General features: G+C 47.8%; 1 protein-coding gene across 1 annotated transcript in view; it reads left to right on the forward strand.

Moving 5' to 3' along the window:
- The window catches only part of CACNA1A (calcium voltage-gated channel subunit alpha1 A), a 191,293-nt gene that overhangs the window by 93,964 nt on the left and 80,584 nt on the right, over nt 1-16,745 (forward strand). The window contains 7 exon segments of the mRNA XM_038771461.1: nt 5,679-5,782; nt 7,135-7,250; nt 7,980-8,036; nt 8,722-8,814; nt 12,341-12,550; nt 16,069-16,181; nt 16,577-16,689. Of these exon segments, the coding sequence (XP_038627389.1) occupies nt 5,679-5,782; nt 7,135-7,250; nt 7,980-8,036; nt 8,722-8,814; nt 12,341-12,550; nt 16,069-16,181; nt 16,577-16,689 (806 nt within the window).

A 16,745-nucleotide genomic window follows, 5' to 3' on the forward strand; every position in this document is an offset into this window, starting at 1 on the left:
TCCACTGCCAGGATCATTGTTCTAAAATGTTGTTCTGTACATATCTCCCCACGCCTCAGAATCTCAAATGGTTACCCATTCTTCTCCACAACAAGCATTAACTCCTGACCAGTGGCTTTAAGGCACTCAATCAGCTCTCTCCCTCCTCCTTTTCCACTGTCTTCTCCCACCACACGCCAGTTTGCCCTCTTCATTTCTCTTGAGCCAACCCAGTTACTTTGCCACATTCCTGTCTCTCTTGCCACCCACATCTTGCTCATGCCTTTCTTGGAACTCCCACCCCTTCAGATCTTGCCGGACCATAGTCGTCCCCATCTTTAAAGCCCCTCTGCAATTCTTCATCCCTCAGAAAACGTTCCCCAATTAATTTCTATTCCCTGGAGGTTAATATCCCCGACTCCCATTTCAGCAATCTGCACAAACTATACCCTCGGGTACTCACAACCACCCGTAGCACTTTTATGCCTATCGACTTACATAACATATTACTTGAGCACTAACTTGTACCCGTCTTCTTCCCCCCGATCTGTAAATTATTTCATTGTGTCTCCTCCTCTGGATTGTAAACTCCTCGAGGGCAGGGATCATGCCTGCATTAGCCAGTTAGTACCAAGATAATTATCTGCTGAGGTAGAAAGATCTCTTGGTTATGTAGCAGATATCTAGATGTAGTGCCTTGAAATTCAAGCCAACCTATGAAGAATTCCCAGTTTTCCACTTTCAGGTAGGTGAAGCCCCTCCTTGCCTAGAGTCGGTTGACCTTACTTTGGTCTGTTGCCACCTTCACATTGTTTCTACTAGAGCTGTGTACTTATTTGTCTTCTCTGGGTATATTCTTGGAATATTTTGGCTTAGGAGAAAAGCAGCGTCGCTGTGCTTGACTTTAAAAAAAAATGTATTGAGCAGTAAAATTCTTGTTGTCAAGACAGCCATTTTGTCTGCTGAGGAACCCGTTTGTAGACTTCAGTGGCCTGAGGGCTCAGGGGAGAGGGGCAAGAGGTGAGGTCCTTCCTTTTGCACACACCATCCGGTTCCTGAGAGTACACGGTGCCGTTAGGGACATGCTCGAGGTGGGTACATGGTTTATGGTGATTTTTATGCAGTACTGGCCATGCTGAAGACAAACCACACAGCAGGGAGGTGTGGATCAGAGAGGCCCAGGGCAAGCAGCTGCCACTCTGGGAAGAAAGTCCCACTTGAAACAGAGAACAAGGGAGGAGGCCAAAGTGGGTTACCATTCTTTCCCTGGCTCTTCAGGGTGCATTGTTTCAACGGCAGGACCCACCAATGAGAGTTTAGCTCATTATTATTATCATCATTATTCTGAAATGGGAAGCGGAAGAGGAGACAAAAGAAGTCGTTCTGCTTCCAGGTTTCACACAGGTCTCTCTGCGTTCCAACGGGTCAGTGTATCCTTGCACGAGCAATTTTCGCCCATCTGGGCAAGAAGCCTGCAGGCCAATTTTATAATCCTCATAGGGTCTTTTGCGTCCGGGTTTCTGACGTGCACTTGCCTCACCATTTTCACTGATGATGATATGTGGGGAAAAAAATCTTATGAGGAAATGTGGGCCACTGGGTTTGCGAATGAGCTGTTCCCTAGTTCTAGTAGATTCAGTTCTCACTGTTTGGGAACTTCTTTTCTCAAACAAACTCCCACCACCCAGGAAATTACTGATTTTTCTATCAAAACCTGTCCTCCTTCATCTTTCTCCGGGCTGTGCTGGTTTAACAGGTGCATTGAATAATTAAACTGGGTTTAAAGGAGGACAAGCACTTTTCGTTTAACTTCTCAGCCTAGATTGGAGCCCCGGTCGCCGGGGTGGGGTGGGGGGGGAAGAGCAGGTGAGCTCTTATGAGCACTTTCAACCCCCAGGATGGCCCCCGTGGTTCTGCTTGTAATGGTGCCATGATCTTTCTTGGTCCCCTAAAGTGAGCTGGAGATTCAGAAATGGCCAGCTGGCCATGCGGACAAGAAGCCGATGGGCCCCTGGTTCTCTGAGGAGATTGAGGAATCTGGGTGGTGGTGCTAGGGTTCTTCCAAGAGAGATTTTTCAAGCAGGTGCTTTTCTGTAGTTCCCCTGCCTGGGCTCTTGGCATAGGAGAGGTTTCGCAGTGACGGCCCTGCCAGACCCTTCCCCCATCCCACCTCTCCTCTCTCCGGCTCCAGCCTGTTCTTCTGAAAACGCGGCTCTCATTACAGCAGGAGCCATGAGATTTCCTGCTTCCAGCCCTCACAAGCGCTTTGCTCCTTTGAATTATATTTAGCAGTGAGAAATGGGAACAAGAAATCTTCAGCAGCTCACGTCGACGAACAGGAGCACAAAAGCTGCTCTCGTTCCCTCCCTGCCCTGCTTTGTCCTCTCTCTCCCAGTACCAACCTCTCTGTACATTTTTCCCTCTGTGCACTGAAGCTTCAATACTTTTAGACTTTCCCTGTGAAAGGGAAAACAAAAAGATGAAGCCAGGGTCCGGCGCATTAGTGCCTTCCCCGGAGCAAAAGCTTGTGACGTGCAGCTAATGTTTGCTTTTAAGACCTGGCTTGTTTGAGACTAGATTCCTTCAGGCAACACTGGCTGGGGCTCTATCTGGACCCAGGGTGGCTGCTCCACATCCTTCTTAGCCTCCTGAAGTTTGATTGCTTCAATATATAATTTCAAAATCTACCCCATGGGGGTGGCAGGAGAAGGGGGGGAATGTCACAGGTTGGCGGCAGCTCCACTGGATAACTAAAACAGAGGCTTCCTGAACGACGCAGGCTAAACAGAGACAGACGGGTCCTGGATTTCTCAGGAGCGCTGGAAATTGGGCAGAGATACTTAGGGATGTGGGCACAAATCACTTGAAATGTAGATGGTAAGCGCCTCCACAAGATTGCAGCCTCCTTGAGGCGGGCAGGGATCGTGCCTACCAGCTCGATGGTACTGTACTCTGCCAAACGCTTCGTACGGGGCTCTGCGTGCAGTAAGGACTCACTAAATGCTTTTGATTGACTTAGATGACCACCCCTCAGCTCTCCCAGCCTTGTCGCTTCTCCTCGATGAGTGTCATTGGTTGTCCTCCCTGGCTCTGGGGATTGCAGCTGGTGTGGAGGTTCAGTGGGGGCCCGTCCAGAGACAGAGGTGGATTATCAGCATGGAATATGAAAGCCAGAGAGAGCCATCTCCTGTAACCCAATGCAAAATAAGCTTTCTGTCTCTCTCACTTCTATTCCTTGATCTCTTGAAAAGCAACGTGGCTAGTGGAGAGGGCACGGGCCTGGGAGTCAGAAGGACCTGAATTCTAATTCTGGCTCCGCCAAAATGTCTGCCATGTGACCTTGGGCATGTGGGATCAATCAATCAATCGTATTTATTGAGCGCTTACTGTGTGCAGAGCACCGTACTAAGCGCTTGGGAAGTACAGGTTGGCAACATATAGAGGCGGTCCCTACCCAACAGTGGGCTCACAGTCTAGGAGGGGGAAGGGTCTGGCAGGGCCATCACTGCGAAACCTCTCCTATGCCAAGAGCCCGGGCAGGGGAACTACAGAAAAGCACCTGCTTGAAAAATCTCTCTTGGAAGAACCCTAGCACCGCCACCCAGATTCCTCAATCTCCTCACTTCATTTCTCTGGGCCTCAGTTACCTCATCTGTAAATGGGGATTAAGACTGTGAGCTCCATGTAAAACAGGGACTGTGTCCAACCTGATTAACGTCAATCTATCCCAGCGCTTAGTACAGTGCTTTGCACATAATAAGTGCTTAACAAGTACCATTATTATTATTATTATTACTAATTACAAGATTAGCCCAGTCTGAGCATTTCCAAATTATTCCTGGCTCATGTAACACTTCAGATTAACTTTTACTTCTTTTCATCTGCTCATTCCCTTCCTCACCTCTCCTCCTTCACCCCACTTCCTTTACCCTGCCTTTCTCATTTCTCTTTATTTCAGCTCTTGGGTCTGTATCCGTCAAGCACTTGATATTCACCCCACCCTCAGCCTCACAGCACTTCTGCACAAATCCGTAGCTTATTTTAAAGGCCGTCTCCCCCCGTAGACGGTAAACTCCTTGTGGGCGGGGAACATGACTACCAAATCTGTTGTATTGGGCTCTCTCAAATGCTTAGATTAGTGCTAGGCATGCACTAAGAGCTCAATAAATACCATGGGTTGATTGAGTGATTGATTTGAAACCTCTTCTTCTTCTCCTCCCATGCCTGTTTGTTTTTCACCTGCAGGGTAGAGTCTCTGTCTCCGTCATGAGCTTTCTTGCCTCAACTTCAGGCCTTGCTCTCCCATTTGAAGGGAATTGGGATTTGGTTGGCTTTTAATAGTCAGGTTCCGATTAGTCCTTGGGGAAAGTTGCCAAGTATACAGTATTATTCTTATTTCCGGCATCCTCCCGTGTCAGAATGGTATGGGATTTTCATGGGCACCATGTGCAAATGTGTCAGAGATTCTCTCAAAGATATGCAACACGCGATCAGATTGTCTTGTATTTCCTCTAGTGCTTAGCACAGTGCTTGTCATGTGGTAAGCGCTTAACAAATTCCACCGTTATCATTATTATTATGGATGCAGTCTCTCACCATTGGCAGCATCGTCTTTGATTCTCTCATTTTAGCTGAAAGGCTCAAAGCATCAAGTGGTTATTGCCTAGCCCAGGTATCATTTTTCTGGTGCGAACCCTGGATTCCCCTAGAAGCCTCTCTGCTGCTGGAAGGGTGATGCCGGGCGGTGTCATCTTAGCCAAGGACTGAAATTGTGGAGAAAACCTCAGATTGGGGCCAAGAGTCCCAAGCAGAGAAGAGAGTGATGGTTTCTGGCTGGAGGAATCAACTTAATTTCATCCTATTTCTACTCCTATTGCTATTGCAAACTCACTGTGCAACACTGTAACGGTTTGGGAAAGAATTATGTGCTGCGGTTTACCCAATCTGCAAGAGGGATAATGATGCAGACTTTTTAGGGAGGTGCCGAGGAAAAAGCTGACTGAATTCAGGCATTCAAAGCCACTGTTTGGAAAGGCCTAGATTGTAACCAAATGGACTTTCTGGTCCCAATAAAGACATCATTACCTTTTGGGGGTCTATCAGCAATGGCCTCAAAGTGGCCAGAGGCATCGTTGAATTGTTCTTCGGTTCTTGCCCTGTCCCTGGGACAGACTGGGGCGGAGGGAGGAGGGAAGCATGCAAAGTAATCTGAGGGCCACCATTTTAAAGGGTAACTGGCAAGTGCTTAGGTGCCCCATCCATTTCCACTTCTCGTAATCAAAGCCTTGGTGTAAAGGTGACCTGGGAGAAGCGAAAGTGAAAAGAAAATTAAAATTGAAGGTTCCGGGTTTTTTTTCAAAACATGAAGCGATGCAATCAAGCTTCTTTTTCCTCCAGCCCACATCTTCTGTTTGTTCTTCACTTTAATTCTGGCTCAGTGGCTCAATTGCCTGATGAGACCGCTTGGGTTGTCACCTGGTTGGGGTTCATATTCTGCAGCTTTCCACTTGTAAGAAACCAAAAAAAATTACCCTTGACACTCGGGGGTAGGTGGCATGCCTTCTACTCCCCTTTATAGTAAAAAGAATTCCTCTTGTACCTGCTGATTGTATAGATCACGAAGAAATTGCCATGGAATTTTACGTTTCTTCTTTCCCCTTTGCTTCTTCTTTTCTTCCCCTTAAACCTCTCTTCTGCAGAGCAATGATGCCTCAGGGAACACTTGGAACTGGTTGTATTTCATTCCCCTCATCATCATCGGCTCCTTTTTTATGCTGAACCTCGTGCTGGGTGTGCTGTCAGGGTAAGTCAACTCAGCAGCTGCTCTGCCAGTCAGGCCTACTAGCAGCAGCCCCGAGCCCCAAGGCGTAGGAGAGAAAGTCGCTTTCCAACCGACACCATCGATTAAGGGGAGCAGCGAGGCTCAGTGGAGAGAGAGTGTGGGCCTGGGAGTCAGAGGACCAGGGTTTTAATCTCGGCCCTGCCATGTCATCAATCGTATTTATTGAGTGTTTACTGTATGCAGAGCACTGTACTAAGCGCTTGGGAAGTACAAGTTGGCAACATGCCTGCTGTGTGACCTTGGGCATGTCACTTCGCTTCTTTGGGCCTCAGTCACCTTGTCTGTAAAATGAGGACTCAATACCTGTTCTCCCTCCCACCTAGATTACGAGCCCTGGGTGGGATGGGGTCTGTTTCTGATTATCTTCCCCAGTGCTTAGAATGGCGCTTGACACATAGTGAGCGCTTAACAGATATTATCATTATTCATCTACTGGGTGTTTGGCAATGAGAGGGGTTCAGAAGAAGGAATCTCCGCCCTTGAGGACCTTACACTCGAATACTGAAGGTCTCTTGGGAATGTCCTAAAGTTGAGAAGAATCCCCTGGGCTCTGGGTACCCAGTTCACTGTCCAACCCCTTCCATATTCATTCAGTCATATTTCAGTCATATTTGGGGGCTCCTAGACTGAGCCCCCTCCTTCCTCTCCCCCTCCCCATCCCCCCCGCCCTACCTCCTTCCCCTCCCCACAGCACCGTATATATGTTTGTACAGATTTATTACTCTATTTTACTTGTACATATTTACTATTCTATTTATTTTATTTTGTTAATATGTTTTGTTGTCTGTCTCCCCCTTCTAGACTGTGAGCCCGTTGTTGGATAGAGACCGTCTCTATATGTTGCCAACTTGTATTTCCCAAGCACTTAGTACAGTGCTCTGCACACAGTAAGTGCTCAATAAATACAAATGAATGAATGAATTTATTGAGCACTCACTGTGTGCAAAGCACTGTGCCATACCACGTCACACTTCTCCCCAAGCAGTCGATCAGCTGTATTGTGACTGTGAGCAGAGCACTGTACTAACCGCTTGGAAAGCACTTCAGAAGGGGCACAATAGTTCCTTCTTCTGCACAGAGGATGGTTCAGGGGTTGTAAACCATATCCTATCCCCAGTCTATCGGGCTTCTCCGGTCGGGGAATTTCTGTAATATGACTTCCACCTGCCAAAGACCCCCCGCCCCCATACTGGGGTCTTCTGCAGGTCAGATTGGGCCCCGTACTAATAGACTACCAGTTGGTTGTAGAACCAGCATTCACAAAGACCCCAGAGGAGAAATGCAAGAGACCTCTGAAACTTTGTATTTTGCAGGGAGTTTGCCAAAGAAAGGGAGCGGGTGGAGAATCGGCGAGCTTTTTTGAAGCTGAGGCGGCAACAGCAGATTGAGAGAGAGCTCAATGGCTACATGGAGTGGATCTCAAAAGCGGGTGAGGCCTTCCCTCTCCGGGGCACTGAGGGTTCAGTGGTGGCTTGGAGCATCCTTCACTCAGAAATGCGAGGGGCTTCCCGCAATGGAGAGGGAGAGAACATTAGCGGTTGAAGGATGGACATAGCTCGACCCCAGCTGGTTGGCGGCATTCTTTACTTTATTAAGTGGACGCTAGGTGGGTGAAAGTGGGGGGGCAATAATAGCATGGCTTTTGAGCGCTCCTCATATTTCTGAGAGTGGGATTAAAGCAGGAGAAGATGGAGCAGTATGATTCGGGCGAGCCCTTTGGACTCTAATTGGTTTTACCCTCTCTCAGGAGTCCTTGGAAAATGATAAGGTTGGGGTGGCGGGGACGGGATGGGGGAGAGAAACATAATAATGAAGAAAGGGAAGGCCCTTTATTATATTCATGGAATTGGGCATAATAATTGAATCATCATTTCACAGCTATGTTGCTCTTTTAAGCCCTTTTCTCAGAAAGAGCCCGCTTTAACTTAGTCTCACCTCTCCTTGAGGGCAAGCTCCTAGTTATGACCAATCAATCATATTTATTGAGTGCTTATTGTGTGCAGAGCACTGTACTAAGCGCTTGGGAAAGTACAGTATAATGGAATTGGATATATATATATATTTTTTTTTTATATGGAATAAACACAAGTGCTGTTATGGCAATAGGGGTGTGGCTGATTTGCCCGCGGAAGGTTAATTCTGTGCCCTTTTTCCTTAGAAGAAGTGATCCTAGCGGAGGATGAGACAGATGGAGAGCAAAGACACCCCTTTGATGGTAATCCATTTGAGCTGCTACTGTGTGTTCCAGAAAACTGAGGGAAAACCCTGGCCAGCCTGGGCTCCTGTTGCCAAAGAACCAGTGGTCTGGAATAACTTTAGGGACATTCCACCTCAAATACTTGTTGGGAAGATGGTGGAACTCTCCCTCCTAAAAAAATCAGGGTTGTGTACAGATGATTAGGCTGCTAACATGAAGCCATTGTAAATGATGTATTTTTCTAGCTTTGTATTTACCCTGCTAATCCACTCAATTGTTTTTATTGGGAATGATTCTGCTGAGGTTGTGTTGAAAATTATGTCGACAAAACAGGGATAAAATGGCAGGGCCTCCATTAGAGTGTGGATTCAAACTTGTGAATTGCAAGTGGGTAAAAGGCAGCGGAGCACCTGGCCGAAGGAGAGTCTACGTTCCTTTCTCCACAGGGTCTGTTTAAAGGGTCCAGGGTAAACCCACCCCGGGTGGCTGGGGCAAGAATACTGATTGGGCGGCAGCTCTTAGCAGCCGCTCCCATGGCTCCCCAAACAGATGTTGCTGGCAGGAATTGAGTGGAAAAATTATTGTCCTGAAGGACTTTTGGGGGCAGCAACCCTCCTGGCAGGAAATGTGCCAAGAGTAAGAAACCAAGGAGCCGTAAGTAGAAAGGATAACATCTTTCTCTCTTGCCATGTTCCAATTGTTGGAGCTCTACGGAGAGCCACCATAAAGAAGAGCAAGACAGACCTGCTGAACCCAGAGGAAGCTGAGGATCAGCTGGCTGACATTGCCTCAGTGGGTATGTCCTCCTCCCCTCCCAAGGCACTGAGTTCAAGTAAAAGGGGCAAAGAGAGGGTGGAAGAAAGGTGTGTCACTCAAAACTTCTCTCCCCGCCCCACCTGCCAATGCCCTCAGTGGCTGGAAAGAGTGACCAGAGTTCTTTTAGCTCTGAACTCCCCCGGGAAGCGACTGGTAGGTCAAGGGATGCGATTTGGGACAGAAGAAACAGAAGAGAGTGAGAATGCCATGCCACCACCCATCCCCGATATCAGTCGTGATGCAGTTCGACCTAGGAAATCCTCCTCTTCCTTCCCATGCTAATGCTGGTCGAGATCAATCCAGGAGCTTCGGCTGACAGTTTCTAGATTTATCTTCCGGGAAATTGGTGGCAAGGGTCTGTTTTCCATGGTGGGGCGAGACCCGTGGAGAAGCAGAGAAGCAGCGTGGCTCAGTGGAAGGAGCACGGGCTTGGGAGTCAGAGGTCATGGGTTCTAATCCTGACTCCACCACTTGTCAGTTGTGTGACTTTGGGCAAGTCATTTAACTTCTCTGTGCCTCAGTTTCCTCATCTGTAAAATGGGGATTAAGACTGTGAGCCTCATGTGGGACAACCTTGATTACCTTGTATCCCCCCAGCGCTTAGAACTGTGCTTGGCACATAGTAAGCGCTTAACAAATACCAATATTATTATTATTATTATTATTATTATTATTATATTATGGAATTCCCATCTGAAATAATTCACCTCTAGGACTCAGGGACAGCCTTATGATTTTTAATCAGTGACTCCAGATGGGGCAGTGAGGTGAAGTTGGAACCCCTGGGTTTGTGTTGTTCTGAAGATGATTGTGGACAGGGCTGTTACGTGGGATACTTTATTCCAATTCATTTGTATGGGTTTGCTTATTATACTGGTGCCCTGAGACTGCTTAGTAGAGGGAATGATTTTTAAAATCTGAAAAGCAAGCTGCTCTGAGTATTAAAAACCTTCTTAAGTATAAATATTTATGAAAATTGTGGCTGCATGTACCAAAACTTAATGCTCTATTATTACTTCTTGGCTTAGTACACAACTGACAGCTCTAAAATGGGATGTAAAATCAAGGCCATCGTTTTGAGCGAGGGGGTGGAGCTTGGAGGGGAAGGGAGGGAGGGAGAATGAGGAGAGGAGAGAGAGAAGCAGCGTGGCCTAATGGAAAGAGCACAGGCCTGGGAGTCAGAAGACCTGGGTTCTAATCCTGACTCTGCCGCTTGTCTGCTGTGTGACCTTGGGCAAGTCACTTAACTTCTCAGTGTTTCAGTTCCCATATCTGCAAAATGGGGATTCAATACCTGATCTCCCTCTTATGTAGACTGTGAGCCCCATGTGGGACCTTATTATCTTGTATCTACCCCCGTGCATAGTACGGTGCTTGGCACATAGTAAGTGCTTAAAATACTACTACTATTATTATTATTATTAATAGTAATAATAATCCTGGCTCTACCACTTGTCTGCTGTGTGACCTTGGACAAGTCACTTAACTTCTCTGTGCCCCAGTTCCCTCATTTGTAAAATGGGCATTAAGACTGTTAGCCCCATGTGGGACATGGACTGTGTCCAACATAATTACTGTGTATCTACCCCAGCGCTTAGTACAGTGCCTGGCACATAATAAGCGTTTAACCAGAACCATAAATAAATAAAAAGAGGAATGAGGCGAGGAGGAAGAGTAGGGAAAAGGAACTCACTGGACCTCCTCTCCTTCCTCCACTGCTGCTTTTGGGTCCTTTAGGGGAGCCAGAGCTGGGTGCAGTGAGGTCGGGGAGAAAGAGAGGAAGATGGTGCCTAAAAAGCATTCATTCATTCATTCATTCAGTTGTATTTATTGAGTGCTTACGGTGGGCAGAGCACTGTACTAAGCGCTTGGGAAGTAAAAGTTGGCAACATATACAGACGGTCCCCACCCAACAGTGGGCTCACAGTCTAGAAAGGGGAGACACACAACAAAACAAAACATGTGGACAGGTGTCAAGTCATCAGAACAAATAGAATTAAAGCGAAATGCACATCATTAACAAAATACATAGAATAGTAATATGTACAAGTAAAATAGAGTAATAGATCTGTACAAACATATATACAGGTGCTATGGGGAGGGGAAGGAGGTAGGGCAGGGGGGATGGGGAGGAGGAGAGGACAAAGGGGGCTCAGTCTGGGGCTCAGTCAGTCTCAGCAGCCAATCCTCCCACCCCTGTTCAAATGCCTGAAGAGAGAGGCTCCTCTGTTCGCCCAGGATCCAACCGGAGTGCGTGTGCGTTCATTCATTCATTCAATCATATTTATTGAGCTCTTACTGTGTGCAGAGCACTGTACTAAGCGCTTGGGAAGTACAAGTTGGCAACATATTTGTTGGCACAACAAGTTGGTGCGTGTGTGTGTGTGTGTGTGCATGCATGCATGCATGCATGCACACGTCCGTCCTATCAGGCAGCACAAGCGCTACCTTTTTGGTCATGGCTGTTGTGAAAGGAGCCTTGGACCCCTGCTACATCTTCAAGATGACCAGGCAGGGGGCAAGGTGGACAGTTGGATCCTCCTCATGGGACCCCCAGGATAGGGGCAGAGGGCTCTTCCATGGGTCCTGGTGAGAACCAGAAAAATGGGTCCTCTTCTGCTGAAACCACCAACCTCATCGGGGGACATTGGAGCCTTGTCCACTTCCTGCTGTGCAGCCCCCCACCACCCCCACGGCAGCACTTTCATAGCCAGGCCGCTCTTGGCACAGCAACTGCCTGTCAATGGGGGCAGCAGGTGGGCTTGGGGGCGGCTGCAGCAGGGAGAGAAGGGGTCAGCTCACCCACATGAGAGCTGCAAAAGGGTTGGACCACATCCAAACAGCAGAGGGCAAGGAGTAGAACCACCATCTCAACTCCACTTTGGGCCCCTTTCCGGCTCTGAGGGGCGGGGCCAGCTAACCCAAAAAGCCAAGCTGCCCAGATTAATGGCATCACCTCACAGTGCCAAGTCCGCGGGGACATCGTCCTGTGGAAACCATAATCACCCCGGAGCATTTCTGGCCCCCGGCTTCTCCTTTCAAGTCCGTGGAATCAAATCCAAAGTCCCTTGTGGCATTGCCTTATGCCTCGCCTCAGTAGGGTTTTCTCTCACCTCCCATCCCGTACTGCTGCATTGTGTGGAACACCCCGATTTATAAAACAGCTGCCGGGCCTCCGAAAGCAGAGCACGTTGGGGAGGGAATGGCACCGTTCTGCCCGTGGCCCACAAGCCGTTTAAAGGAGCTGTAGAAATGCAAGATATCGTTAGGGCAAATCACTGTTTGGGGTTTTTTATGTTGTTAATTTCAGGGAAACCCACTTCCTGTAACAATCATAGCTGCAGAGGCTCTGGGTTATTAATATTCCATGGGTCTAGTGTGTTTGCTGGCGATGCTAATTGACTCTCTGGCCCTAGTCTCCACCCTGTGCTGAATTGCGGATTGGTTTCCTCTGCAGGAAGGGCCTGCTGAGATCGTCCTGATGTTCTCCTTTCTTCCCTTGGCAGGTTCTCCCTTCGCCCGAGCCAGTATTAAAAGTGCCAAGCTGGAAAACTCCACTTTTTTTCATAAAAGGGAGAGAAGAATGCGCTTCTATATCCGCCGTATGGTCAAAACTCAGGCCTTTTACTGGACAGTTCTCAGTCTGGTAACACTCAACACCTTGTGTGTTGCTGTAGTACACTACAACCAGCCAGATTGGCTATCCGACTTCCTCTGTGAGTGCTTCAAGGCCCCCACTTCCCTTTCTCCTGTATCTCCCATCCTATTCATTCCCATTCTATTGTTTTCTTTCCTTCTGAATCTTCTCCTCATTTCTTTTGTTTCTTGGTGGCTTTTTCTATGGCACACCACTCATTCCTGCAGGTTCCTTGTTTCTCCTGCGTCTGCCTTTTCTTTTCTGTGCCTTTTTTTTTTCTTCCAGAGTCTTGTTGACGGGCATGAGCCAGAAACGGGCAGCAAAGACATCTGGGTTCTGTTCCTTCTATGTATCCCTGCCCCTCGGCCACTAATTTCCTGCCCCTTACTCAGCAAGCTGTGCCCGGTATGGCTCAGCTGAGGCACCTGTTGTGATTGTAAAGTGCTTTGAGCTCCGTGAGGGGTGGCCACCGGTCTTGGTATTTTCTCCATTGTGGCCTGTTTATTCCCTGGCTTTCTTTCCCTCTGACCATGTCTTTGACTGCCTTCTCCTCTTTTGTGTGTGTTCTTTTATCTTTTGTATGTCTGCTGTGTGACCTTGGGCAAGTCACCTCACTTCGCTGTGCCTCAGTTACCTCATCTGGAAAATGGGGATTGAGACTGTGAGCCCCATGAGGGACAGGGACTGTGTCCCACTTGATTTGCTTGTAACCTCCCCAGTGCATAGTAAGGTGTCTGGCACATCGTAAGCGTTTAACAGATACTGTGATTATTATTATTATTATTATTATCATTATTATTTCTATCTCTCTGGCTCATTCCTGACAGGGGCACCCCTCAGAAGCCGAGAGGGGCCTGCTCCTTACACCTAGCCCAGCCCAACGTTCCAGGCTCAGTGGGCACAGAGATTCGGGGCATAGGAGAAGGCTGATGTGACATCTGAGAGATCAGCCTTTGTTATGGGCCACCCATCTCCTGCTATAGCTTCGTTTTGCTGGTGCCAGTAACACCGTGTACTTTTTGGTGGAGATGAGAGGCCCCCTGAGATCACAGCAAGCAAACACCCAAGATGGGGTCAAGGGAAGAGAGGAGGGTAAAGGTACCAAGATTAAAATGAAGAGCTTCAGCCAATCAATAAGCACTTTAAATGGAAGTGCCAGAATAAGAAACTTGGAGAGGAGTTGAGGGTAGTTTCTTCCCCTGTCAGGATATGTCAGGGTGGGGACATTTTTGCATTGGGCAAGTCAGTTACCTCATCTGGAAAATGGGGATTGAGACTGAGCCCCAGGTGGGACAAGGACTGTGTCCAACCCGATTGGCTTGTATCCACCCCAGCGTGTAGGACAGTGCCTGGCACATAAGTAAGCGCTTACCAAATACCACAATTGTCATTATTATTACTTTATTGGCATCTGCCTAGTAGAAAGTGAACTCAGGACTCCCCAGAAGCCGCGACATGCTCACACCTGCCTGCTGGGCTCCCCCAGGCTGCACTCCTCAGCACATCTCCTATCTGGGTCGTGATGGATTGGTTCAACTCTGAGCTACAGCATGTGAATTTGGTGATTTATGCCAAAGGGCTGCTCTTTGCTTGGTTTTGGATTCTGCGCTCCAAAGCAGCCCAGGGTGGTGGAGAGCTGATGAGAATGGGTGGCTGGCAGGAAAAACTGTCCTTCACGGGTAGAACTGGGGTCCTAGCATAAAATGATATCCTGTCCCATGTGATTTTTTTTTTCTTCTCCCTTGGGATGGTTTTTTGACGCCACGAAGCATGGGTAGAAGAGGCCAGGTCCTCTTCCCAGGGCCCTGACCCAGTTCCAACTTAAGTAATTGCATTCTGTCTCCCTGAAGACTCCCTGTAAATGAAGATTCTTCACTTCCTGTCCTATACTTTCGTGTTAGTGGAATTTTTGAGGGGAGAAGGCGTTGAGGGGGAAGGTACTGCTTTCTTCTAACCATCTCCTGCCTTTCAGGAGTCGGGGACAGGATCAACTCACTGCAATGCATTAAGCAATTCCATAAAAAATCCCTTTATAACAAAACTCCTGGTGGTAGAGAAGCAGCATGACTTAGTGGAAAGAGCACGGGCTTGAGAGCCAGAGGTCATGGGTTCTAATTCTGGCTCCGCCACCTGTCAGCTGTGTGACTTTGGGCAAGTCACTTTAACTTCTCTGGGCCTCAGTTACCTCATCTGTAAAATGGGGATTAAAACTGTGAGCCCCACATGGGACAACTTGATCACCTTGTATCCCCCCAGCGCTTAGAACAGTGTTTCGCACATAATAAGGCTTAACAAATGCCATTATTATTATCATTATTATTTCCCACTGGTTCCAGCAATCTATTCTGTCATTTAAAGCATTTTTCAAAGACCTCTGTACAACTAGCCCCGTGCTGGGCAGGGGCTGTGTCCAATCTTGTATCTACTCCAAAGTTGAATACAGGGCTTTGACATATAGAAGCAGTGTGAAAAGAGCAGTTTCCTGGGAATCAGAGGACCTGGATTCTAATCCTGGCTCTGCCAAATGCTTGCTGTGTGACCTTGGGCAAGTCATTTAACTTCTCCATGCCTCAGTTCTCCTATTCTCCCTCCTACTTAGATTGTGAGCCCCATGTGGACAGGGACCATGTCCAACATTATTCACTTGTATCTACCTTATCGCTTAGAACAGTGTTGGGTGCATAGTAAGTGCTTAATAAATACCATTTAAAAAAGGTAAGCACTCAATTAATACTATAGTTATTCAGTTCTCCCATATAATCAATTCCCCAACAGGCTAAAGTTGTTCTCTTTGGATTTGCTGTAAAGAGGTTTCATTGTATATAGTAATGCCTCTCAAAATAACACTACGGTGATTAGTTTTTATGAGGTTTTTTTAATTTATCAAAGTGATTTCCCCCCCACCCGTTTCCCTGGGAAAGGGATGAGATTTACAATGAGAATGCTAGTGGAAGATTCCGAAATCCAGCTTGATTCAAATTTAGCAGAAAGTTGGATTTCCAGAACCTTCTCGGCGGATCGCAGTGAGTTTTTAGAGGGGGGAAAATTAGGGAGGTAAAGGAGGAAAAGTTAAAGATGTTAGGTGAGCTATCCCTAATCATTAAGATGGATGGCGTCGTCACAGAGTTCCTTCAAACATCCAGTTGCCCTTGAAAGGATAGAATTGTGAGAATGGTGGTACTTTTGTTCTCGTGTCCTAGGTGGGCAGTGACGCCCGTCCTGAGATGAGCACTAGAGGACAGGGATTGTCCTCTTGGTCATGCAGAGAGGAGTGTGAAGCCCCTGTAAATAAATGCAAGCTCCTGAAGGGCAGGGATCGCAGCCGTCTGCCGTCTTTATTGTTTTCTCCCAGGCACTTAGTCTGGTGCTCTGCACACAGTAGGTGCTCAGTGCATCCACTGATTGAAGTACCTCAGGTAGAAGTCGAAACACCCAGTGCACTGAATCCACTAGAGTCCCTTTGCCTGCCAAAACAGGACAGGAATGATGGAGAAAAATTCCCCGGAAGCTGGATAGAGGAGGGCTTCTTGGTTTCCTCTTGGGCCTGGAGTTTCTCAGAGCTGACCTCTTCCTCCATATCTTGCCTCTTTCTTCCAGACTATGCAGAATTCATTTTCTTAGGACTCTTTATGTCCGAAATGTTTATAAAAATGTACGGGCTCGGGACGAGGCCTTACTTTCACTCCTCCTTCAACTGCTTTGACTGTGGGGTAAGTGTTGCACCCTTTCCCCCACCCCCATTCCCTTGGTTATAATCAATCGGTCAGCTAGTTGTATCACACTGTCTGCTTGGTTGTTGCCCCAAATTCAGCTAGGGGAGGGGGTGGAGAAGCTAGGGAAATGTGTGTGTGTCTGCCTGCCTGTCTGTCTGGGGTCAAGCATGGGAGAAGACAGGCAGAGGCCTGGAAAAGAAAATGTTCACCTGGGCAGATGGTGAGCTGGGAAATAGTCTACAAAGGCATTGGGCATCCCAGCCACATTTCCCATCTAGCAGCAATGCCTTCAGCGCCCCAAGGGAAGGCCTTTCCCCTCCCAACCCGGACAAAAGGGAATCTCTGGGGAAGGCGGAGCTGCTGCTCTAACTGCCTGCTTTGCTTTGGGTCAGGTTATCATAGGAAGCATCTTTGAGGTGATCTGGGCCGTAGTGAAACCTGGAACGTCCTTTGGAATCAGTGTGTTACGAGCTCTCAGGTTATTGCGTATTTTCAAAGTCACGAAGTAAGTCCGCTGTATTTTCTGCTCCTCTGAAATGTAGCAGCCAATGCAGTTTCTGT

This window comes from Tachyglossus aculeatus, chromosome X2 (genome assembly GCF_015852505.1).
Source record: "Tachyglossus aculeatus isolate mTacAcu1 chromosome X2, mTacAcu1.pri, whole genome shotgun sequence".
Classification (NCBI taxonomy): domain Eukaryota; kingdom Metazoa; phylum Chordata; class Mammalia; order Monotremata; family Tachyglossidae; genus Tachyglossus; species Tachyglossus aculeatus.